The following is a 24,116-nucleotide window of genomic DNA, read 5'->3' on the forward strand; positions in this document are numbered from 1 at the left end:
TAGCAGGAAAATATTTGCTAAATCACAAAAGTATTTATTTTGTTCCCCAATATGTAACCTGTGGTAAACAACCATCTGTAGAATCAAGAATGGTCATTACAAGTGTATCATTGTCCCCAAGTCTTTTCCTACAATGAGCCCAAAGTAATCAGACAACTTACTGACAACTAACAGAGGAAAGGATCATAACCAAGCGCTTTGGATTCGCTGTTAACAACTTGGAAACAAGATCCTGCGTTTAGCCTGCGTCCTGAGACAAATATGGAGAAGCCAGGAGCAACAAACAAACTGCCAGCTTTCCTGAGTCATGTTTCTGACTAAAACCGCTTATGAAATGGAAAGAACGACGAGTCTTGGGTTTATCACCACAGATGTTAACTCCGCGAATTTATGGGTCTAGGATTTAAAAAAGGAAAAAAGGGAAAAGAAAAAAAAAAAGTAAGAATGACGTGAGGCTAAAACGACTCCAGAAAGAACTTGCCAAAGCTGGGAGCTCTGGTTATTTACCTAAAACAAATCCTGACTGTGCAAACGGGCACACCCTCGAAGGCATCGGAGCGGGACCGGCCGGGCGGCGTGAACGCAGCACGGCGACGAAGCTACCGTTCCCCGGGGGGACGGGCCCCGCCGAGCCCACGCCGCGCCCGGCGCCCTCGGCTAACGGGGCCGCTCCGCTCCGAGCCGACGCGGGCACCGGGCTCGGCTTCGCGCCGCCACGCAACCAGCCCCTGGGCCACGCCGGGACCGCCCGAGAGGTGCCGGGACGCCCCCGCGTCGGGGCGACCGCAGCCGCCGCCTCCGCAAGCCCGCGGGGGAGACGCCGTCCAGGGGCTTGCTCCTGAGGGCAAACCCCGGGGGCCGCGGCGGCGGGGGGTGCGGGGCCCCGACTCAAGCGGGGAGTCCCGGAGCCGCCTCCCGCACGGCGGCCGGCCCCCACGCCGAGCTCTCACTGACCTGGAGAGGTGCTTCAGGATCTGCTTTTTGATGAGCCCAGCCATGGTGCCGGGGCGGGAGGCGCCGCGCGCGCTCTCGGTTCCTCACTGCCTCGTCTCTTCGTGGCCGTCTCCTCTGTGTCCGGGTTAACCAGGCCGAAGGACAGGCGCCTGAGCGCTCACGCCCGGGAGAGACCCGAGGCCCCGGCTGAGGCCACAGCCGCCGCCGCTGCCGCCGAGGACCGGGAGCATCTCGCTCAGGCCGCCGCAGCCGCCGCCTGCGCCATCTTGGCTGCAGCATCACCTAAGAGACCTGGGGGAGGGCGGGGGCTGGGGGCGGGGCTAGCGGGGCTGGGGGCGGAGCAAGAGAGGGCCTGGGGGCGGGGCGAGCGGGGAGGGGCGGGGCGAAGCCGGGCGGGGTGGGGCGGGCCGCTCAGGTTCCAGCAGGAGGGATGCTGCCCACCGGCCTCGTCCTGGACCCGGCGGTGACCTCGGCTGCCCTGACGCTGTTGGGGGCTTTGACTCCCAACCCCAGACCTTCTTGGGCTTCAGTCCACGCTCTCCACCTCTGTTCTTGTTCCTGTCTCCATCACCGCGTCTCCTGCCACAGCCTACTTCTCTTTTTTCATTTCCTGAAAATCTGCTCCACAAACTTCTCTGCTTGCTTGGCTCAGTTTACCTACTCGGCTTCTTCATAGTCTTGCCTCAGTTTCTTTTCCTTTGCTAAGATAGTCTGTTTTCCTGGCTGAATGCTGCCATGTTTCATCTGGCGATTTCCAATCCTAAGGGAAGTAGAAGTTGACAACGTGCCCTAATAGAGCCCAGGACCTGGGGCCTAAATTCAAGTCCTGACTTAATAGTTTCTAGCTGTGTTAACCTGAAGAAAGCAATTTCTTTATTTTTACCCTTGGTTTAATCATCTATAAAATGAGTTAATAATATCAGCCTTACCCACCTCATTAGGGTGTTGTAACTAAAAAAATTTTAAAATTTCTGTAAAAGGGAAGGAAACTATTGAAATAGCTCTGCACTTCCACCCCACCCAATCCCAAACCAACATTTTTCAGAGGTGAAAATGACCACCCAGTGATGTCTAAAAGAGGAAAAGAAATTACACTACCTCTGAGGGATGTATTTGGGAAGATATGTGAGTATGTGGGGGGAGAAGGGGTAGTTTACACATAGTCTAACACCTGTCTCTTTCTGAAGAAGGGAAAGGAGGTGTATATGGGTTGACTGTTTACTCAACATTTATCCTGTACTATAAACCAGGAATTATGCAAATAACTAGAAATGCCTAAATAAAAACAAACATGTGCCTGCCATCAAAGGGTTAGCCTAGTGTGGAAGGTAAATTACTAGTACTAAGACCTTGAGCTCTGTCATTAGACTGGTTCAAGTGCTGGCTCAGCCACATTGTAGCTGTTTAAACTTGGGCAAGTTATTTATATCTCTCAGCCTCAGTGACCACAAATGACTATTGGAGTAATGATATTAACTCAGAATTTTATGAGGATTGAATGAGATTATGCATATAAATTGAGTTCCTACCCAGAGACCTTAGTGCATGTTTACCCTGCCCCCTCCTACTTTCTGCAGGCCCAGACTTGGGGGCCTGGCACCATGTGTGCCCATCTAATCCAGATCATGGGGGAAGGAGATTGTGGCCAGCAAGTGTCTACCATTGAATGGCAGGCAGGCACTTCCACAACTCAAAGAGCAAGTTCCCGCTGCCCTACCGGGTCCTCAGTCGTCAGCACAAATCATGCTTCACCAAGAAGCCTAAAACCTTCTTTTATATGCAGGGCCTCCCTGTCCCCAGGTCTGCCCAAATAAACTATTTGGTGGGGGGGAATTAAAATTAAAAATAAAGCAAGTGCCTAGACTATGTCGAGCTCTTAATAAATGCTATTATCATTAGCATAATTGAAAACAGAAACAAAGTACTATTGTAATAGGCAGTTAGACAGACATGAGCAGAGCAAGGACAGTGGGCTAGGTATAGAAGGCCCTGGCCAGTTTTGGTCAGTGGTTAGAGTGTTGGCCTTCCGACTGAAGGGTCCTGGGTTCAATTTTGGCCAAGGGCACGTAACTCTGTTGCAAGCTCAATCCCTAGGCCTGGTCGGGGAGGGTATGGGAGGCAACCAATCGATGCATCTCTGTCACGTTAATGTTTCTCTCTCTCTCCCTTCCACTCTCTCTGAAAACCAATGGAAAAAAATATCCTCAAGTGAGGATCAAAAAAAAAGGATCATCAGGATGGGAAGCCCCAGGTGCCTAGCTACAGACAATTATAGAGTGAGACTTTGCCCCAAGGGTGGCCTTTCTCCCCCTAGCATATCTCTGGTCCTGGGGTTTGGATCCCCTGACCTTTCCTTCCTAGAGATAACATTTAGGCTTCAGTTATGTTTCAGCTCCAGGCCCAGAAGAGTAACAAAACCAGCCACATATGACTTCAGGACCAGTTGCATTGGATAATGACCCCTCCCGGGCACCAGCCAATCGATTCAGTGGAGACCACAACCCTGAAAGGACTAGAACCAACAGGACAGGGTATAAATCTATTCCCTCAGCCCTGGCTGGGTTATACAAGGCTGTGGGCTCGATATCCAGTCAGGGCTCATACAATAATCACCAGTGAATGTGTAAATAAGTGGAACAGCAAATCTGTGTTTCTCTCTCCTTCTCTCTCTAAAATCAATGTTTAAAAAAATTTTTTTAAAATCTAACTTATTAATATAACTTAATATGTTGTACATGTTCATGACATACATATAGGAGAGTCATGTTTTTAACTTTTAAAATTATACATTGCCAAAGTACATAGTTGAAAAGTAGAACTTATGTGCTTGAGATTATTTGTGCTAAAACCTGGGAGGAGAAAGTGCATAGTGTGAAGGTGAATAGTGTCAGAGCTTTTACTGAACAGTCTGCTGAAACTGGCTTATACCAGCTCATGAGAACCAACTTCCCGGCTCTGTGTTCTGTGTTTGGTTACTTGAGGATAGCTTGTAATCGCCCATTGTAACATCAGGGCTTTCTTTCCTGGAGCGCTGGTTGTTAAACATTTTCTAGCATACACTGTAAGATGGGTTAAAGGGTGATGAGATTGCAAATGCATGCACATTTTTTCATAGGCAATGTGAAGCCATGGAAGACTTCTACAGAGAGTGAATTTGGGGAGAATGATTGGGTTTCTGCTTTAAAAAATATTTGCTGATACTTATGCTGGCAGTACAGAGGACGGATCATGATGAGAAGAGGATGGAGGCAGGGAGGTCATTGAGAATGCAGTGGCATTATTTCAGGTGAGAGGTAAGGCAGTATCAGTAGAGATGAAAGAAAGTCCAGGACGGCTTCCAGAGATTAAGTCAAGGGTTGGAGTTGAAGGTAGTTGAGGTTCCTAGCTTGGGGCATTGTGTGGATCCTGGGGCACACTGCTAATTGAGGTAAGTCATGTAGGTGGAATAAGCATTTTGGAGATAAGATTCAGTTTTGGTTTTGTTGCCTTTAAGATTATTTTAGGACATCTGGGTAAAAATATTCCAGTTACAGTTGGGGGTGAAATTCTGGTTTAGGATTTACCAGCCTTGAATGATAGCTGAAAGCCAAGAACAAAAACGATCCTGATCAAGGAGCATGCAAAGGAAAGCAAAAAGAGAAGTTTGAATGTTGTAAAAGGGCTGGTAATCAGGAGAAACCGGATTGAAAGAATGCGTTTTAAAAGATAAGAGAGAATAGGCATGATTGCTGCTCTATGACGTAAGACTTATAAAATATTCTTTACGTATTTATAGAAAGGGATTTTATCAAGTTAAGATCAGAGAAAATAGAATGACTAAAATTTGACCTAATTTTGGACATTGCATGACTTTTTTGAAACGAAGGGATACAGACCCCAATGGAACAGAGCGCGCGGCTTGAAGGAGTTCGCCGTTTACGCAAGTTAAGAGAGTGAGCGTGTGTTGGAGGGGGTGGGGGGGGGGGTGAGAACCACTACCAGGCGCTTGACTTTATAACTTGCCCTTCATAAACAGCTCTGCAAGGAGGTGTTATTATCTCGTTACACAGGCGAGGAAACGGGGGCGTGGGGAGGTTCCCTGGTTTGCCCGGCCATCCAGGGGCAGAGCCAGCAGCTGAGCAGGAGCTGGAATCCCAACCCCGCCGCTTCACCCTCCCTGACTTCAGCCGCAGTCCCCACTCAGAAGGTGTAGAGATTCGCTTTGCCAACACGCGGGAAGGGCTCAGAGCCGCTCACCCTCCCGCTCGGCGCGTTCATCCGCCGCCTTCGCCGCGCGGGGCCGCACCGCCGTTTCCCGGCCCGTCCGCGCTCCGGTCCCAGGCTCGTTCTCTGAGCCGGGAACACACCCGGAGTTGGCCGAGCGCCTCCGAGGGGCCCTCTAATTTTAGGAAGGGGAACGGAGAGCGAAGATTATTTTAGATAAGAAAGATACAGAGCTGTGTCCTGGAGGACAGACAGACAAGTGCCGTGTGTGCGCGAGGACAGCAGCGGGCGGCGGGCGGAGCGGCCTGTTTGTAATTCAGGGCGGTCGGCTCCTGCAATGGGGACTGAGGCTGCAGCCAGCGCCCCTCTCACACCATGCTCACCATGTGTTCTGTGGTTTTCTTTAAAGTATATCTTTACTGATTTCAAAGAGAGGGAGAAACACCAATGACGAGAGAGTCACTGACCGGCTGCCTCCTGCACGCCCCCTGCTGGGGGGTCGAACCCGCACCCCGGGCCTGTGCCCGACCGGGAATCGAACCCGGGTCTCCCGGGTCCTAGGTAGATGCTCCACCGCCGAGCCACGCCGGCTGGGATGGCCATGGTTTTGCACTTTATTGTACAGAATTGTCACTGTCCGCACAATTCTATCCAAGCACACACACTCACGCAGCACTTCGTTCTGCAGGGGTGAGAAGACGGCTGCGGTACCGAGTCAAACAGTAAAAGTACAACTTCGCAACGGGCGAAAACCCACTCAGCCGCTTCCACGACCGGATCTCGCCCGGACGTAATAGACGTGAACGCGCGGTCGCTGAGGAGCAGGGCGGCTGGGCTCTCGCGCTTCCGGCGTCGTCCGTTGCCAAGGGAGACCGGAAGAGCGCCCTTAAGCCCCACCCCTGCAAACCATAGAGTGGCGGAAAAAAAAGGGAGGAGAGGGGTCGGAAAGAGAAAGGAACAGCGTTGGGTTTCGTTCAAAAATGACGACGTTAGTGTTGGATAACGGAGCCTACAACGCCAAGATCGGCTACAGCCATGAGAATGTCTCGTAAGTGTTCGCTTTCTCCGGGGAGCAAGGCCTGTGCGCCCCGTAGTTTTACCCCCGGACCCAGCGCCAGGCCCCCGCCCCGCGCGGCCCTCGCCCGAGCCTGGGGGACGCTCTGGTCGGAGCTGGGGGCTGGGGAGGCTTTGAGCCGGGAGTTTGGTGTGAATTTGGGGCGGGGCGGCCCCGGAAGTGGGACGTGTGTTTCTTTTTGTCACCGGAAATTGCTCGGTGAAATAGGCCTCTGGGGGAGCGGCTCGTCTTCGGGAAACCGGGGTGGGGTGCGGGGTCCCTGTGCGCGGGGCGCGTGATCGTCAGGAGTCGTGGGCAGCGTTTGCTGTGTATGCGCGTTTTCTTGGAGACGCGATTATAGTTTTCTTCGGGTCCTCTGAGGGTTCCGTTACCGCCCCGAATGTAAAGACCACTGTCTCCGTGGCTGGAGAATTGGAAAGCTTGTATCTATAGTCAATTAAACATATACTACCATGGCGGTTTATAAGACACGCTTTTCTATCATTCACAGAGGATTTTTTTTTTCTTTTCTTTCCTCCTTTACTTTTTTGTTTGTTTGTTTTTAAAGAGGACAATAGAGCTGCTTGGGAATGTAAGTTGTTACATTCCTCTGGAAAATACTTGGCCATGTGTATCATTGTTTTTATCCTTCCACAGGGCAGTTCTGTTATCAGTTACCTAAGGAATACGTTAGAGATCCGTGATTAGACTAAATACAGGATGATCTGCATTATTTATAGACATTGCGTATGGTAGCAAAAGACAGACAAACATGCTAAATAATCAAGAATACCAAATTTATTAAAATTGTAATACAACCATGAGATTGACTACAACACATCTTTTAAAAATCATGTGTCTAAACATAGAGAAAAGGGTACACGTGTGTGTGAATGACATGGATCTGGTTTGTCTTCCTAAACAGATTGTAAGCTCAGGATGGACCGCAACATTTAAAACTACTTTCTACTACTGTACCCACAGCATCTTGCTGATTGAAAATCTTTAAAAAAAAAACAAAACCTTTTATTATTTTTAAAATATGCTTTTATTGATTTCATAGAGAGGAAGGGAGAGGAAGAGAGAGAGAAGCATCAGTGATGAGAGAGGGTCTCTGATGGGCTGCCTCTTGCGCGCCCCCTGCTGGGGATCCAGCCCGCATCCCCGGCATGTGCCATGACCAGGAATGGAACCCTGATCTCCTGGATCCTAGGTCCATGCTCAACCACTGACCCATGCCGGCCAGGCCTGATTGAAAATCTTGACTTCATGGAGACTTAATTTTATGGCCAGAATTTTGAACTTGTAAACCTTTTACCAGAATGTTACTAAGAATTTACAAATTAAAGCCTGAAAGACCAGGAACATTACCTAGGTCCCCTTTTCATCTTTGTGGTAGCAAAACTGATACCCACCTGTAAGGATTTCTTGAGGATTATTTGATAAAGTAAAAGGGTCCAGTATATAACCTGGTATATAATAGAGCACTAAAAAAAAAGACATTTTTTATTATTTGAAGACAATGAGAAACATTGGTTTCGGGATATTTCCTGCCACCCAGGGTGGTGAAGTAAATGTATTTACAGCAACTAAGTATTTAGGGAATAATTATATTGTTTGATTCTTTGTTTATAGGGTTATTCCTAATTGTCAGTTCAGGTCAAAAACAGCACGTCTTAAAACTTTTACTGCTAACCAGATAGATGAAATAAAGGACCCTTCTGGACTCTTCTACATTCTTCCTTTTCAGAAGGTAATTCAATTATGTCATTTCTAGCATTATAGACTTACATTTAAAAATAAGTTTTGAATGTATATATAAGATTTTGTATGTATGGAAATACTTTTATATGTTTAAAAAAAGTCATTTAAATTTTATTTTTTCTGTTTATAAATTACTTTTATTGATTTTTAGAGAGAGAAGAAGGGGAGAGAGAGAAACATCGATGCTAGGATGAAGCATCTATAGGCTGCCTTCTGCATGCCCCCTACTGGGGATCATGTGCCTTGATGAGGAATCGAACTGGCAACCTTTCAGTGCACGGGATGACACCCAATCAACTGAGCCGAACTGGCCAGGACTAAATTTTAAATAAGATCTTGTTAAAACCAAAACTTTATTATTTTTTTTATTACTATTTTTTCAAATAATGCATTTAAAAATGTTTTTAATATATCTTTATTGATTTCAGAGAGTGGAAGGGAGAGGGAGAGAGAGATAGAGATATCAATGATGAGGGAGTCATCATTGATTGGCTGCCTCCTGCACGTCCCTAACTTGGGATCGAGCCCGCAACCCAGGCATGTGCCCTGACCGGGAATCAAACTGCGGTCTCCTGGGTCCTAGGTCGATGCTCAACCACTGAGCTATGCCTGATTGGACCCAAAACTTTAAATTAAATTGTTTTGTTAAAAAAAAATGACCGTGCCCTGGCCAGGTAGCTTAGTTGGTTAGAGTGTCATCCTGATATGCCAAGGTTGCGGGTTTGATCCCGGTCAGGGCACACACAAGAATCAACCAATGAATGCAAAAATAAATGGAACAACAAAGTGATGTTTCTCTCCTCCCTAAATCAATAAAAAAAATATATATGTAAATAAATAAATAGATAACCAACCACCATTTAGTGACCGATTGTGGGTATGGGTACTCAATTCTACTTGTTTATGTTAAAGCTAAATGAGATGAACACATTTAAGGAAACACGTATAGAGAAGCATCTCTACATATTGGTATGTCTTTTGAACCCTTAACATTTTGTTTATGGTTAATTTGTAATTTTATGAACTTCTAAAAGGAGAAAAACATAATTGGTTTGAAATTCAAATAGCATTAGACTGGTGAAGGTAACCATAAAGAGATAGAAATCAGTAATTTAGAATATATTAATCTGATTTTTTCAAATTGTTCAAATATTTTTGATGATTAAATTTATTTAAAAAAATTTTTAGGGTTACTTGGTGAATTGGGATGTTCAAAGACAAGTTTGGGATTACCTTTTTGGAAAAGAAATGTATCAGGTAACAAATTGGAGTATGTATTCAAATTTATTTCCATGTCTTATTCAAATGAAAAATTAGAGCTTCTATTTTAAGATTTATAAACTTTTGAATATGCTTTAAATATATATGTAAGTCACTTAATATACTGTGCCTGGCTTTAATTTTTCAAATACTAAATAACTACAAGTGAATAGAATTTCCATATTGAAGTAGAATTTGAGTTTGAGAAGAGATTGTCTGTATAAAACTCAAGATTAAGATTTTACTTCATATTTCTACTATTATTAGACCAACATCTTATTTTTATTTCCACAATAAAATATTTTTGCCTACATATTTGACTGTGTGAATATTACAGTATGAGAAGTCTGTACTTTTAATGTCTGTATAGTGTTACTTTATATAGAGAGAGCATTCATATTTTAGTACTGCTTAAGAATGGGTGGGAGAGAATTATGTAAATATTAAATATCCTCAAGCTTCTTGCCCTTTAACTTTTTTTTTTTTTTAAGTCTTTTTTTTTTTTTTTAATATATCTTTATTGATTTCAGAGAGAGGAAAGGAGAGGGAGAGATTGAGAGAGAAACATCAATGATAAGAGAGCCATTGATCGGCTGCCTCCTGCACGCCCGCGACTGGGGATCCAGCTGGCAGCCTGAGCATGTGCCCTGACCGGGAATCGAACCCCGATCGCCTGGATCCTAGGTCAACGCTCAACCGCTGAGCCACGCCCGGCTGGGCCCTTTAAGTTTTAAAAGCAAAATAACAGCCCCAAAGCTTGTAATTATTCATTACTTTTACATAATTACCTTTAAACAATTTGAAAGTACCATTTTATTAATGCTATCAGTAAGACAATTAAAACTGAATAGTAGCTAAAGTGCATGAATTCTGTAACGGGACTTCCTGTGTTCAAAGCCTAGCTATGTCACTAACAGGTTATATGAACCTTGGTAGCCTGTTCAACTCTTGTGTGCCTCAGTTTGCTCACTTATTAAATGGGTATAAGACTCGTCTCCTGGGGTTATTGTGAGTTTAAAATAAGGTTGTTTATATATGTAAAATGTGTGTTTATAATTATGACCACAATATTATAAAAATGTTGGGAATTTTTCTCTCTCATAGGTTGATTTTTTAGATACTAATATTATTATCACAGAACCATATTTTAACTTCACTTCAATTCAAGAATCAATGAATGAAATCCTATTTGAAGAATACCAGTTCCAAGCAGTACTAAGAGTAAATGGTGAGTTAGAGTTTTGGTTGAAATTGAGTTATAGGACAATGGATATGAATAAGGGTAAGGAACACCTAAAACCAAGAATGTTGGGTCACATTCTTTTAGATTTGAAGGAAATAAAACATGTAATTTAAAAGCTAGGTGGACTTGGACTCTTAGAGATAACTTAGACTTCCCTCATTTTACCTGTTTACTAATATGATATTTCTTCCTAATGAAGTTACTAGCATTTCTAATCTCTGAAAGATTATTGTTTCTGAGGTAGTTATCTTTTCTGTCACAGATGTGTTTGCTGTTGTTATTGTTGATTGAAATAATGTTAATAGTTCAGGCTGCCAGCATGAGAAGAAACAATCTGTAAATATCATCTAGGAGTAAGTTTATTAAAGGTTAGAGTTACATTACATGGCTGTACAATGATTGTATTCAGATACTTAGCTTGTAGAATTAAAATGTATATAAAACAAAAATATACTCTAATGGTTAAGAGTAGAATCTCTAGAACATTGTTCTCAGCCAAGGGCGATTTCGTTCCTCAGGGGACTTTTGGCAATGTCTGGAGATATTTTTGGTTGTCACAACTGGGAGAGTGCTACTAGCACCTAGTGGGTAGAGGACACAGATGCTGCTAAACATCTTACAATGCACAGGACAGCCCCAACAGCAAGGAATTATCTGGCCCGAAATGTCAATATTTCCAAGGTCAAGAAGCTCTGCCATAGAGTCACACTGCCTAGGTTTGAATCCTGGCTGTTTGTTTCTGGTGATTTGACCTTGGGCCATTATTTAACTTCTCTGTGCTGCAGTTTCTGTAAAATGGGATTGTTGTGAGATTAAAACACATATAATCATGGAGTTTAGAATAGTGCCCAGCATATTTTCCCCAAAAAAGTGATGTTTTAAAGTTTAAACACTGTAAAGAACTTTTGACAAAATTAAGAATATAATAAATTAACGTTTTTCTTATAAAGAAAACTTCTGTCTTTGATTGCCTTAGTTTCTACCTTTATTGCTTTATTTTTTATTTAAAAAAATTTTTAAAATATGTCTTTATTGATCTTAGAGAGAGGAAGGGAGAAGGGGAGAGAGAGATGGAAACATCAGTGATGAGAGAGTCATTGATCAGCTGTCTCCTGCACGCGCCCGACTGGGGATTGACCCTGCAACCCGGGCATGTGCCCTCACGGGGAATCAAACCTCTATCTCCTGGATCATAGGTCTATGCTCAACCACTGAGCCACGCCAGCCAGGCAAAAACTACTATTGCTTTAAATTAATTATATTTTAATATTTTTCTCATTCTCTCTCTTTTTTTTAATAGCTGGGGCTCTCAGTGCACATAGGTATTTCCGAGATAATCCCTCCGAATTATGCTGTATCATTGTAGATAGTGGATACTCCTTTACACATATAGTTCCTTATTGTAGAAGTAAAAAGAAAAAGGAAGCAATTATTCGGTGAGTTGCACTTAACTTTTATGTTATTTCTTAGGATAAAACTGAAAAATATGTGATAAACTGATCCAAATATGCATTCTCCCTTTTTAGGATAAATGTAGGGGGAAAACTCCTAACCAATCATCTAAAGGAGATCATATCTTACAGGTAACACTTAGCTTTTAGTGTTTGGGAGGATGGGATGCTGGCAATGATCCTTTTCAAGCCATTTAAAATTATTCCTTACCTTCAGTTATAACTTTAGGGGGCAATTCTGTATTGTTATTGCTTAAAAAGCTACATCACATATATAAATAATGGTGATGTTTAAATAGAAAAGCTTCCTAGCATATAAATGGTAATGTCCACCAAAAAAGATGGTTCCAAATTCTACAGAATTTAGTACATTAATAGTATTTTAAAATGATAAGTGTACATGTGCATTGCTTCCTTCCCCTGTCCCTGTCCCCTGGCAATCACTAACCATTTCTATAGGTTACTTTCAGATTGTTACAGAAACAGAATCATATATTATAGAACCTTTAGCATAGAGTTACATGCAAAGGATACATATGGATAGTTCTCAGACATAAAAAATGTTAAACACCTATAGAAATTACAGATTTAATTCAAATACTTATCAAGTGTTTGTTTAGGAGCTTGGGATACATGAGTTAACAAAACAGACAAAAACTCGTCTTCCTCATGGCATGTCTTAGTAGAGAAGATGCAAATTATAATACCATTTTTACAATCAACGTTTAAGGAACTTTTTTCAAAAGATGATGTTGCATATTTGTGATATGGGCACTCTATTATTTGCTGCTGATCAGAGCACAACTTGAAGTAACCTCTTTGGTGAATAGCTTGGCAGTATACCAAGCGACTTTCATATTCTGTGCCCTACAGTATGAATAAATAATGAAATTAGAGATATAGATAAAAAGACCTATATTTCATTGATTTTGAGTTGTACTTTTTTTACATTTTAACATTTGAAATTGAGGTGAATCTTCCAATTGTTGGTACCTTAGAATTGTCATAGTTTAATTAGTTGTCTTTTTAACCCTCAGCTGAGGATATTTTTTCCATTGCTTTTCAGAGACAGTGGGAGAGAGAGAAACATAGATGTGAGAGAGGCACATCGATTGGTTGCCTCCTGCACGGGGCCAGGGATTGAGCCTGCAGCCGAGGTCTGTGCCCTTGGCTGGAATTGAACCCAGGACCCTTCAGTCCTTGGGCTGACGCTCTAAGCACTGAGCAGACTGGCTAGGGCTAATTAGCATTTTTTTCCTTCTCATTGATACAATTGTGCATCTTGGAGAAGGTGGAATATGGTATATATGACGTTGTTTGTTAAAAGCAAAAAGATAGAATAATAATGTTTTTTATTTATTGCATGCAGGGACTATGCTGAGATTTTACATGTATGATTAGAATGATAAACTTATTATAGCTGTGTTAAATTATTACCTTTTTAGAGTTGAAGAGTTAGAGTCCCAAAAAGGTCAAGTAACTTGGCTACTAATTTGGGATTAAACCTAAGTCTCTGGCTCCCAAGTCCATGTTTGTAAACACAAGCATCTTTCCTCCCTGATTTAAACTTCCAACATTAGGAACATTGACAAATACATTTTAGTAGATCCCTCTGATTGAATATTTTAGGGCAGTAAAAAAACTCATTTTTACAGAATATGTAATAGCATAAGAAAATGTTCATGAGATAATATTTAGTCTAAATCATAAAAAGTAAACATCTATATAATCTATGTGCAGAGAAGAATATTCAAAGGAAATAACTTTGCATTTTTGTTTGTTTTTTTATACATTATTATACATTAAGCCTGTGTTTTTTTTTAATTCACTCATCAAATATTTATCAAGCATCTACTACGTGCCAGGTACTGGGTGCTGACTCACAGTGCTGCTGTAATCAGAAAAGAAAGTGTGAAGAGTTAAGGAAAGATTCTATTCAGAATGGTTGGGTGAAAATTTTGCCCTTTAATTGAGTAAACCTTACCCCTTAATGCTGTTTTAAATTTCCTTCTGTAAACTCGACTTATATTTGCCTTCAGAGGGAGAATGTGGAGATTAAACAAGGTAATGGAAATAAGTATTTCATAAAGTTACAAATATTTTACGCATTCAGGAATTCACTATTTAAAAAAATTAGTTGCCTGAAATTTTAATTCCAGAAAAAAAACATTTTAAATGATAATTGTAAGTTATATTTAAATCTTTTCCATTTAAAATTTTTATAATTTTTATTTCTTTTTAGACAGTTACATGTTATGGATGAAACACACGTGATTAATCAAGTGAAAGAAGATGTATGCTATGTGTCTCAGGATTTTTATAGGGATATGGATATTGCCAAGTATGTATAATGGTAATCTAAGAATTGGGAAGTTGATTCTTGGGAATGTTATATATAGTTAAAATGTTTCATAAATCTCTGTTTTGTTTTCCAGGTTGAAAGGAGAAGAAAATACAGTAATGATAGACTATGTTTTGCCTGACTTTAGTACAATTAAAAAGGGCTTTTGTAAGGTAATTGAAAAATTCTCGATTATATTTCTTCAAGTAATTTTCTCAAATCTCAGTCAGATTTGAAAAAGCCTCTCTGAGGAAGCTGAAATCTGAACAGAAAGGAGATGACTAATTATATTAAGGAATCCATAATAGTATTTTGTAATTTTATTTTTAATGACAGTTTACATTCAATATTATTTTGTATTAGTTTCAGTGTACAGTATAGTGCTAGTATTATATTCTTTATATACAACACTCAATAATAAATTATTGATATATTTTAAGTATTTTTTTACCTATTTAAAGGACTAGGATACACTCTGTTATGGGAGGAAAATTGCATATGTGGGTGAAATGAAGTGAATGTCTGTAACAGTCTAGAAGAGCTGATGATTCTTAGTGAAGATAAGAGGGAATATTATTTTAATGATGTAGAATGTTGTAGAAGGAGATTTTTTTTCTGACCCCTCAGGAACACAGCTCACAGATGGGTGGGTTAGCAGAAAATAAACAAGAATTTCAGTGAAAATGTCCATATATTTGCTTACATCATTTGGAAACAGATTTTTAAATAGAGATTGAATAAATAATAAATTTAAAGATGTAGGCTTTTTGCTCAAGGGAAAGGGCATATCCTAGTAGAACGGAACCACAGTGTTCAGTAAGCATCTAATACGGGAGTGAATGTAGATAATGGAAGAAACATAAGACAGTAAGTGTTCTCTATTGAGAGCATGTTCTTTGTTCTCTAGAAACCGGAATCAGTCTATTATTTTAGGAAGTTTATGAAGTTCCCTCTAATCTGTTCTTCTTTTCTTTCTGTTTTAAAATGTGTGGAATAAAGCCAGATTATCTCTGGGGGAGTAGCTGTATTAGAGTCAGTATTTATTTGCGTAGTTCAGGCAACAAGAGAGACAACCACTTTTTTCTAACTTTTGAGAATCCTGAAACTTCCAAGGACATGTTAATATATTAGTATTACATAGTGCTAAATGTTATTAGTCATGTGAGCTAGATAATGTAGCTTAAATGTTTTATCTTATTTTTCTTTAAGCCAAGGGAAGAGATGGTACTAAGTGGAAAATATAAATCTGGGGAACAAATTCTTCGTCTGGCCAATGAAAGATTTGCTGTTCCAGAAATACTGTTTAATCCTTCTGATATAGGCATTCAAGAAATGGGAATTCCAGAAGCTATTGTCTATTCAATTCAGAACTTACCTGAAGGTACATAGTTAAAATATTGAGTAGTAATGATACTTTTAAAAAACCATAAGCTTTGTGAACCCTAGAGAAGTCATCTGTTTCTTCTAAATAATTTCAGCAAATGGCAAGTCTGTTTTATTTGTAGAGATTTCCAGGCCCAATAATGTACTTGAGTAATTCATTATTGGTCCTAGATTATAAATCTGATACAGGAAAAGTCATGATGGTCCACTTAAACTTGAAGAAATTCATCTCTGCCCGAGTATTAAATTGCCATATCCATTTTAGAAAAACTTTTAACTTAACCCAAATTTGCACTGAATAGAACTTTATAACTTAGCACTTAATGGTTTTCAGCTGTTGGTGGGACTGGTCTATTCTGTTATATTTGGGTTGATATACAGGGAGTTAATTTTAATGAGATTGAAGTACAGTGCTTCCCAGTGATGTCTGGGTTCTCCTGAAGCGTGATTTAACTAACGTTCTAGGCTTTTAAAGTACTTTTATATCTTGAAAATGTCTTCCTAGTTCATAAGGAACACTCTAAGCATTGGAGAAAACCTAGTGTATGCAATTTGCTTTCCTTCCGTGATATAAAAAAAAGAATGAAAAAGAAAGTCACATAACGCCAACTATTTTCATATTAATACTTCATATTTCACATTTCCTATAAAGTTGCAGCCATGAGGCATACAGCATTTTATGCTGCACGCCTTTACCGTCCTGCCAGGAGACTGGGTGTGAGTCTGGGGATCGCAGTCCTTGTGTGCGAGCAGGAGCCCTGGGCAGATGGCCAGGACTCACTGTTGTAATTCCGGATAAGTTTCCCAGGGGTGCTTCGTAGGCTTTCAGTACTGGCTGACCATGTGGCAGTTGACGTTTGCCATCATGTAACTTCAGTGGGTGTAAATCAAGGTCCTTTCTTTAAACATCGTACAGCTGATGAGCATCTTTCGCTCAGTATTCATGAGTATTGCACGGTGCGTGCGCGCATACCCGTCTGGGGGTAACGTGGAGGTTTGGGTGCCAGTTAGGATGGCCTGCGGGCCTCCTTCCACGCTCACCCGTCTTGGGGTAACGTGGAGGTTTGGGTGCCAGTTGGGATGGCCTGCGGGCCTCCTTCCACGCATACCCGTCTCGGGGTAACGTGGAGGTTTGGGTGCCCAGTTAGGATGGCCTGCGGGCCTCCTTCCACGCCCACCCGGCTCGGGCTCAGCCCGCCCGGGCCCTTCCCCTCCGGGAGGAGCGCTCGCGGCGTCAGGTGTCGCTGCTGGAACGCTCCTGACGGCCGGGGGCTCACCCGTGTGACAGTCAGCAGCCCCTAGTGCAGCCCTTTCACCCTGGCCTTGGTTTTCAGTGTCTGTGAGGGCAGGTTTCTGTTAAATAGGCTTATTTGTGTAAACTGTAACATCATAAAACCTTAGAAACTGTAATTTATGTGGCTATAAAAACACATGGCTCCCCGACAGTACCTCTGACCCCCGGTTCCTTCGCCTAAGCCCATGCTTCTCATTCCAGAAAGCGGGGAACGGGTTTCTGATGCTTTTTCCTTCCCTGTCCCCTTTCTTCTTTTAAAGAAATGCAGCCGCATTTCTTCAGGAACATCGTTCTGACGGGCGGGAACTCCCTGTTCCCAGGCTTTAGGGACCGCGTCTACTCGGAGGTCCGGTGCCTCACTCCCACCGATTACGACGTCTCCGTGGTGCTGCCCGAGAAGTGAGTGCCGCCCCGTGCGGGCCGCGTCTGTCCTGAGCGCACTGTCCGGAGCAGCCAGGGCCACCCCTGGCTGCCGCGCAGCCTCATCTCACCTTTGGGATCCTCTCCTTCCGTTCCTCAGAAACGGACGTGCTGACCTTCCGTTTCAGGGGTTCAGCAGGGTGGCGTATGTGAAGCGTGTCCACACCATGGTTTATGATGAGGGCCCTTCCCTACAGTCAGTCCTCGTTCCTAAGAGATGGCACAGGCCAAGCACTTAGGTTACCATCTGCTTGCCTTACCTGAGGTGCGTCATTTCCTGAGTTTCTACATATTTAAGCCCTGGCTGGCTCAGTGGTTAGAGCATCAGCCTGTGGACTGAAGGGTCCCTGGTTCGATTCCGGCCCAGGCTCGTGCCTAGGCTCCCCCTGCTAGGGGCTCGAGCGGGAGGCAACCAGTCGATGTGTCTCTCACATCAATGTTTCTCTCCCTCCCTCCCTCTCCTTCCCACTCTGAAAAAGTGATGGAAAAAATATCCTCAGGTGAGGATTTAAAAAAACAAAGAAGAAATTTAAGAATTGACCATTAAGATAAGCTATGTCAATTCTTAGGTGGTTTTGGAATTTTTAAAGATAATTTAAAATATTTTAAAGTAACTTTTACATTTAACTAGTTTTGCTTGAATTCAAAACTGTTTTATATGTGTCCTATATGTATCCCACTGTCCTGTTTTATGAGGAAAAGCAGATATTTCCACCTTGGTAAAAAAATTAAGGTAGAATTTTAGAGCTGTAAGAAAGGCTTAAACATCATCCTGTTCAACGTGCTTACTTTGTAAATTATGAAACAAGGGCTCATGAGTTGATAGCAGTGACCAGACCAAAACCTAGTTCTCTTTACCTTGAGGCAGGAACTCTTACCAAATATATGTCTAAATAACTGCTCCCTTCCAAGTCTTACGTGGCAGAGCTGCAAACAAGACCCCACGTACCTGAGTTAATTTTAGAGTTTTGTTTTAAAGCTAAAGTGGAATTTTTCAAAATCTATAGCAGTTAAGAGAAAGGCCCTCATCACTTAATTTTATGGCTATGAGATAAAAGAATAAAACGACAATTAAATATTGAAATGACTTTTATTAGCATTAATGTTACTAAACTCTGTGTAGAGTAGGAAGCATATTGGATTTTTATCCTGCATTTTAAATGTAAGTTGTGCACACATTACAGGCCAAGGGATGCACAGAAAGTTTTATTCTTCGTTCATCAAATTTCACATCTACTGCTCATATATTTATATATATACTTATATATATATACACACACACACACACACATATACATATGTGTGTGTGTGTGTGTGTAGATATATATATTCTCCCCATGGTTAGGAAATGCAGTAAACACAGTAAGGAAAATGTTTAAATTTTTCTTTTTAATTTTTTAGATTTGAACCTGAATTGGGGATAGAGGAACAGTAGAAGTAGAATTGAGTCATAACACAAAGTGAATAACCCTTGCTTGTAAATAAAGCCAAACTAAATGTATAATGTGCCTTTTACTTATTGCCCGTGTCCTACCATGTAACTCTCATGTACTGTGTTTACTAAATGTCTCATTTATTAGAGGCCACAAAGTATAGCAGCAAAAGCACAGACTGTGTGATAGTGGTTCCAGGTTGAATCTAGTTCCAAACTTAATCTCTCTGAACCTCATTTTTCAAATCTATAAAATAGGAGTTACAGTAGCTATGTAGTGGGTTGCTGTGTGGTGACGTGTCTTTGTTACATACAGAGTTAGACTCAGTCATGAGAGTGTTTTTCATTTATGCATTTTTAATCTTTTGCTTGTATTCTTGTTACTAGAATTCAGGGCACAGGGAAAGAACCAAATGAACAGTTACTTGTAGTGTTGACCAAGGTGCCTTTCTTTGTGAGTTTGCTTTAGTCCTATGAAATTTATGCTTATTTTCACACTTTAAATGATTTTCTGTTGGGTAGAGATTGCTACATTTTAGTTACTAGTGTTTTTGGCTTTTTTGTTCTATAAGATCATCGGGACTCATTTATTTTATCTTTATTTTTAGCCCGATTACTTATGCCTGGGAAGGTGGAAAACTGATATCAGAGAATGATGATTTTGAAGATATGGTGGTAACAAGAGAAGATTATGAAGAAAATGGACATAGCGTCTGTGAAGAGAAATTTGATATTTAAGAAACATTTCTGAGTGAAAGTTTTGACTGGTTGCAACAAAGGTTTAATTTAAATGTTCTTTTTAAAGGAGGTTAAGGACCTGTGCTACCTTTTATCTTCAGATAAAGACTTGAACTTATGTAAATACTTTGATCCACGGCCAATTTTCAAAGGTTTCTCAGCTAGGTTACTAAGTAAACTGTAACTCAGCCCATATTTTCATTTAGGAGCTAGACTACTGTAACAGTGCTTACGCTGTTTCTGAGAGTAGGTCATCTTACATTAGAAGATGAAAGTGAATGCATTTTAAGTTAATTCTTCATAGCTGAAAGCAGAAACTTAACTGTCTCACAGGTCAGTTTTCCTTAGAAGGAATTTTTGTGTGACTGTGACCAGGAATTGGCCAAAGTGTTTTCAGTCTGGTATGACTTCTCTCTCTTATAGAACCATGTATTTTACTTTAAAGTTGTCATTTTTATTTGTGTATACTAAAGTTGGAAAGGTCAATCTACGTGTGTTTAATGTTTAGTTTTTACGTAGAGTAAGTTTGAAAGGGTGGAGACTAAAGCCAATTTACTAAAGTGTTTTTGATCACTACTGTGTTGGTGGAAATGTATTATTTCATTCATAAAAATACTGCACCATTTTTGGGATGAAAATAAATTTGAAGTTAACTTGGGGTTGTTCAGAAACTTGATACAAATATTAGTATTTAGTTTTAAAAACTCATATAATCTACAGTAAGCATATTAAGGTGTTAAAGGCTATAGCTTTCCAATGGAAGGAAACCGCTTACAGTGACATTAACAAATGGGTCAGGTAGGCTTCTTTGATGGCAAGCAGGAGAAACTCATTAGGGTGATCCTAAGCAAAAGAAAACATCAGCAGGACAGAGGACAGCTCATAAATCTAACGAAAAGCTTGACCAACAACCTTCAGAATAAAAACCAGATAACCTTAGGCATCTAGGTTATAGAAGCTAAGGGACAATCCTTATAGAACCCTGTCACTAAAATATCTCAGCTTCTGTATTTTCTGTCCTTAGCCTTGTGTTCATGAATCAAATTCCTACCGGTCTCTTTTCCCAAGTTAGGATGATGCGCCTATCCCATGGCTTCAGGGACTTTAACAGTCCTACTCCAGGGCCTAGAGTGAGAGAAGGAAGTTTCCCAAAGGCAAATTAAGGTGAAGAGAGGGATGCTGGGCAGGGTGAAAGAGCTGCGTACTACAGGTATATATTGGGTTGGATTGGGTTAGGGCCAGGTCAATCCTTCCTAGACCTAGGCCAGGTATCATTACAGAGTTGCAAATGGAGTGTTTGTCTGATACGCAGTTACTAACATATAATTTGTGGACATATAATTTGTAGCAAAAAAATGCTGGTGGCTTAAGAGACGTTTTTGCAACCGTACAGTGTAACGAAGCTAGAATTTCAAGGTGATGTGGTTGGAGGTAAAAAGAAAAGCCCCCATCTAAAGGGCTTTCCTTGACTTGTCAGGCTCTCATGTTGGACAGGCTGACTATTGTCATTACCAACCTGGTGTTTTTGCTGTAAGGAACTGGGGCAGTCCTCAAAGCTGCGTTCCCAAAACATGCCATCTCCTCTGAAGTCTTCTGTTATGTTCTACTGAGAATGATGCATGTGTTCACATCCTTACTACAGTAGACTGTTATTTCTGTATAGAGTGTAGGTCTCATAGTGCTCATTTTTGAGATCATAAAAGTTCATTACTTTTTTTTTTCTTCAATGTATCTTTATTGATTTCAGAGAGAGAAGGAGAGGAAGAGTGAGATAGAAACATCAGTGATGAGAGAGTCATTGATCAGCTGCCTCCTGCACGCCCCCGACTGGGGATGGAGCCCTCAACCTGGGCATGTGCCCTGACCGGGAATCGAACCCTGATGGCCTGGATCCTAGGTCAGTGCTCAACCGCTGAGCCACGCCTGGCCGCGCAAAATTCATTACTTTTTTTAAAAAAAGAGTTACTGATTTTTAGAGAGGGATAGGGAGAGAAACATTGATGTGAGAGTGAAACATCGATCGGCTGCCTCCTGCATGGCCCCTACTGGGGATCAAGCTCGTAAACCCCAATCTGGGCATGTGCCCTGACCCAAATCCAACCAGCAACCTTTCTGTGCACGGGACAATGCCTAACCAACTTAGCCACACTGGACAGGGCTCATTTCTTAAATTAATGAACATAGAGCCTAATCCTGTATCTGTAGCATCAAAGCTCCCATGCATTTCAACACCTTCTTTATTTTGAAAACTTTATTGCTAGAGGTAATATTTTACTGCTATACAATAAGTTGACTTCAAGGAGAACATTTAACCTTAGCTCTGAATAATAACATTGTCTGAGATGATACATTAAAGGTCTCTATTATTATGGGGGGGGGGGGTACATTTTTTTAAGCCGAGGGCAAAAGAAAAACAAGTTGATCTTAAGTTTGAGATTTATCAGAAGTAGAGAGAGAACTTAGCCACAATAGACTTTATCATTTTTATTGTAATTTGCATGCACTGAAATAACATGTTCCAGTATTGGCCATGCATAATATACGCCTTAAGACAGCAGAGGATTAGGGTTTACAGCAGTGAGTGATCAAGACAACCGTCCTCTCCAGCACTTTTCTATCTTGGTTTTGAGTTTTTTGATTCAGTGGCGATTGGCCTGACACAGTCTGCTGATCCCATTCCCCTCCTCTGCCTGTCCCAGACCCCTTTACATGTTAAATATCCCCAGTGGGGAAGGGAGGTGAAGGAGATCAGGGAGGGACACACGGAACACATAAGTGCTACTTGTGACATATCCTTTCTCAAGCTGGCTGGCAGGTGTTTATTGCATTAGAATCTGTACTTTACTGTGTACGTGGAACAGTTCGCATATCTTATGACAAGAGTAAATCCTGAAATGACTAGGAAACAAAAAGAGTGCTGTTAATGAACAAACATGGAGGAATTTCTAAAATGGAAAACTAATCAGATTAAATGGTTAGAGAAACAAGGACAAGAAAACCCGCATCCCAGCTCAGGACAGGAGAAGACTACTAAAGAGGTAGGAATAATTCCAGAGGTCTTTTAACTTAGGACAGATACAGAGAGTAGATCATGGGCAAGCCATGAAAAGAATGAATTGGAAACAGTTGAGCCCTACTCCCTTTCTTGGAGTTGAGGCTTGAAGTAAGAGTAGAAGTGTTGAGTTGGAGAGAAACAGAACAGAACTTGAAATGATGTCATAGCCACTAAGAGCATCAGAATTTAAAAATATATATATATGGGAATAGCAGATGGTAGCGCTGATCTTTGGCTGAAGACACAAGCTCAGACCGTATTAGAAGGAACCCTGACTCGGCAGGGCCCTGGACTCAGCACACCGTCCTCCTGCTAAGGAAGGCACCCTAATTAGAACTGAGGTTCACCAACAGGAAAACAGGAATTCATAAATGAGAAAACAGACCCAAGCACTGAACATTCGAGGGGTGCTTAACACCACCAGAGAGGCACCCAATCCAACAAACAAGAATGAACCCCTGGGCAAAAAAATAAGCGAAAGAAACTTTATAAGTAATATTCTCTGAGAGACTGGTGAGGGAATTACATCTATTACATTAAGAACAGGCTGCTGTAACTAAGATCTTAGAAATTAAAATTAGGAATTACTTATGCTTAATCAATGGGTTGAATAGCACAAGACACTACTAAAGACTGAAAAACAAAGAAGCTGAGGGAATTTTCCCAGAATGTAGCACAACTGGGCAAGGACTGGGATGGCTGGGGAAAGAGGCTAATATCCAGAGTGTAGGCCGGGGTGGGGAACCTTGTTTCTGCCAAGGGCCATCTGGATAGTTGTGTCATTCTCGGGCCATACAAAATTATCCACTTAAAAATTAGCCGCCTGTATTTGCTCAAACATTTAATTAACGCACCCCTAATGTGATGGCTGGAACTGCTTCTCTTTGGTGAGGACTTGGTATGGGTTCTGCTGTCCACCTAGAGCCTTCCCCACACGAGGACTCTGATGAGCTTTCACACGACCCAAATATCCTTGCACCTGGGGCCTATTCTGAGCTGTCCGTTCACATGCTTCTTTCCTGAAGCTTCCAGTTCCCAGGTTTCCTGTCTTTAGTTTTCAAGTCTCAGATCCTCCGGTCAACCCGTTAGCCATCATTTCCAGCCCTACCTTCAGGCAAACTGAACGGGAAGCGCTGCGCTCGGCTCTGCCGTGGTCGGTTCCCTTGCCCACAGCGGCGGGCCGCGGTGAGGTGGGGGCGGAACGTGCAAGCTCGGACTCGGGCTGGACAAGGCAAGTGCATGAGCGCGCTGAGTATTGACTGCACTGCTTGCCTGCCTTCAACCCACATCTGTGACCTCACGGAGGTTCCCTAATACCAAAGAGGACATTCACACCTGGTGTACAGGTGGTCTGCGGACACGGCTGGCACTGGCCAGAAGTGGAGCGCTGGCATAGGTCAAATGCTGAATCACACACCTGGGAGGGGATCACTCACGCGACAGAGTTGCCTAACAGTGTCACTGATGACAGTTGTTAAGTGACAGAGTTGGAGCTACTCCACCAACTTTCTGGTTTTTATGTTA

At 41.9% G+C, this 24,116-nt stretch overlaps 2 protein-coding genes across 4 annotated transcripts in view; one reads left to right on the top strand and one right to left on the bottom strand.

Moving 5' to 3' along the window:
* Positions 1-1,257, bottom strand: part of BLTP3B (bridge-like lipid transfer protein family member 3B) — a 64,450-nt gene extending 63,193 nt beyond the window's left edge. For both annotated transcript variants that reach the window (XM_081130968.1, XM_081130966.1), the window contains exon 1: positions 955-1,257. In XM_081130968.1, the coding sequence (XP_080987094.1) occupies positions 955-998 (44 nt within the window). In that variant the 5' untranslated portion in view covers positions 999-1,257. The remainder of the gene's footprint in view (positions 1-954) is intronic.
* Positions 1,258-4,055: 2,798 nt separating this feature from the next.
* ACTR6 (actin related protein 6) lies at positions 4,056-20,195 on the top strand. 2 transcript variants are annotated; one of them, XM_081130670.1, is made up of 12 exons: positions 4,056-4,240; positions 5,846-6,205; positions 7,847-7,964; positions 9,164-9,232; positions 10,340-10,463; positions 11,779-11,914; positions 12,005-12,061; positions 14,172-14,270; positions 14,365-14,443; positions 15,480-15,651; positions 17,208-17,346; positions 19,408-20,195. In XM_081130670.1, exons 2-12 carry the CDS (start codon positions 6,138-6,140, stop codon positions 19,535-19,537), a joined length of 1,191 nt encoding a protein of 396 aa, XP_080986796.1. In that variant the 5' UTR covers positions 4,056-4,240; positions 5,846-6,137; the 3' UTR covers positions 19,538-20,195. The 2 variants fall into 2 exon arrangements, with proteins under 2 accessions (XP_080986796.1, XP_080986797.1); XM_081130671.1 differs by having other exon boundaries at positions 4,068-4,240; positions 9,164-9,245.
* The last annotated feature ends 3,921 nt before the right edge of the window (positions 20,196-24,116 follow it).

The sequence above is a fragment of the Miniopterus schreibersii genome, assembly GCF_964146895.1.
Source record: "Miniopterus schreibersii genome assembly, chromosome: 2".
Classification (NCBI taxonomy): Eukaryota; Metazoa; Chordata; class Mammalia; order Chiroptera; family Miniopteridae; genus Miniopterus; species Miniopterus schreibersii.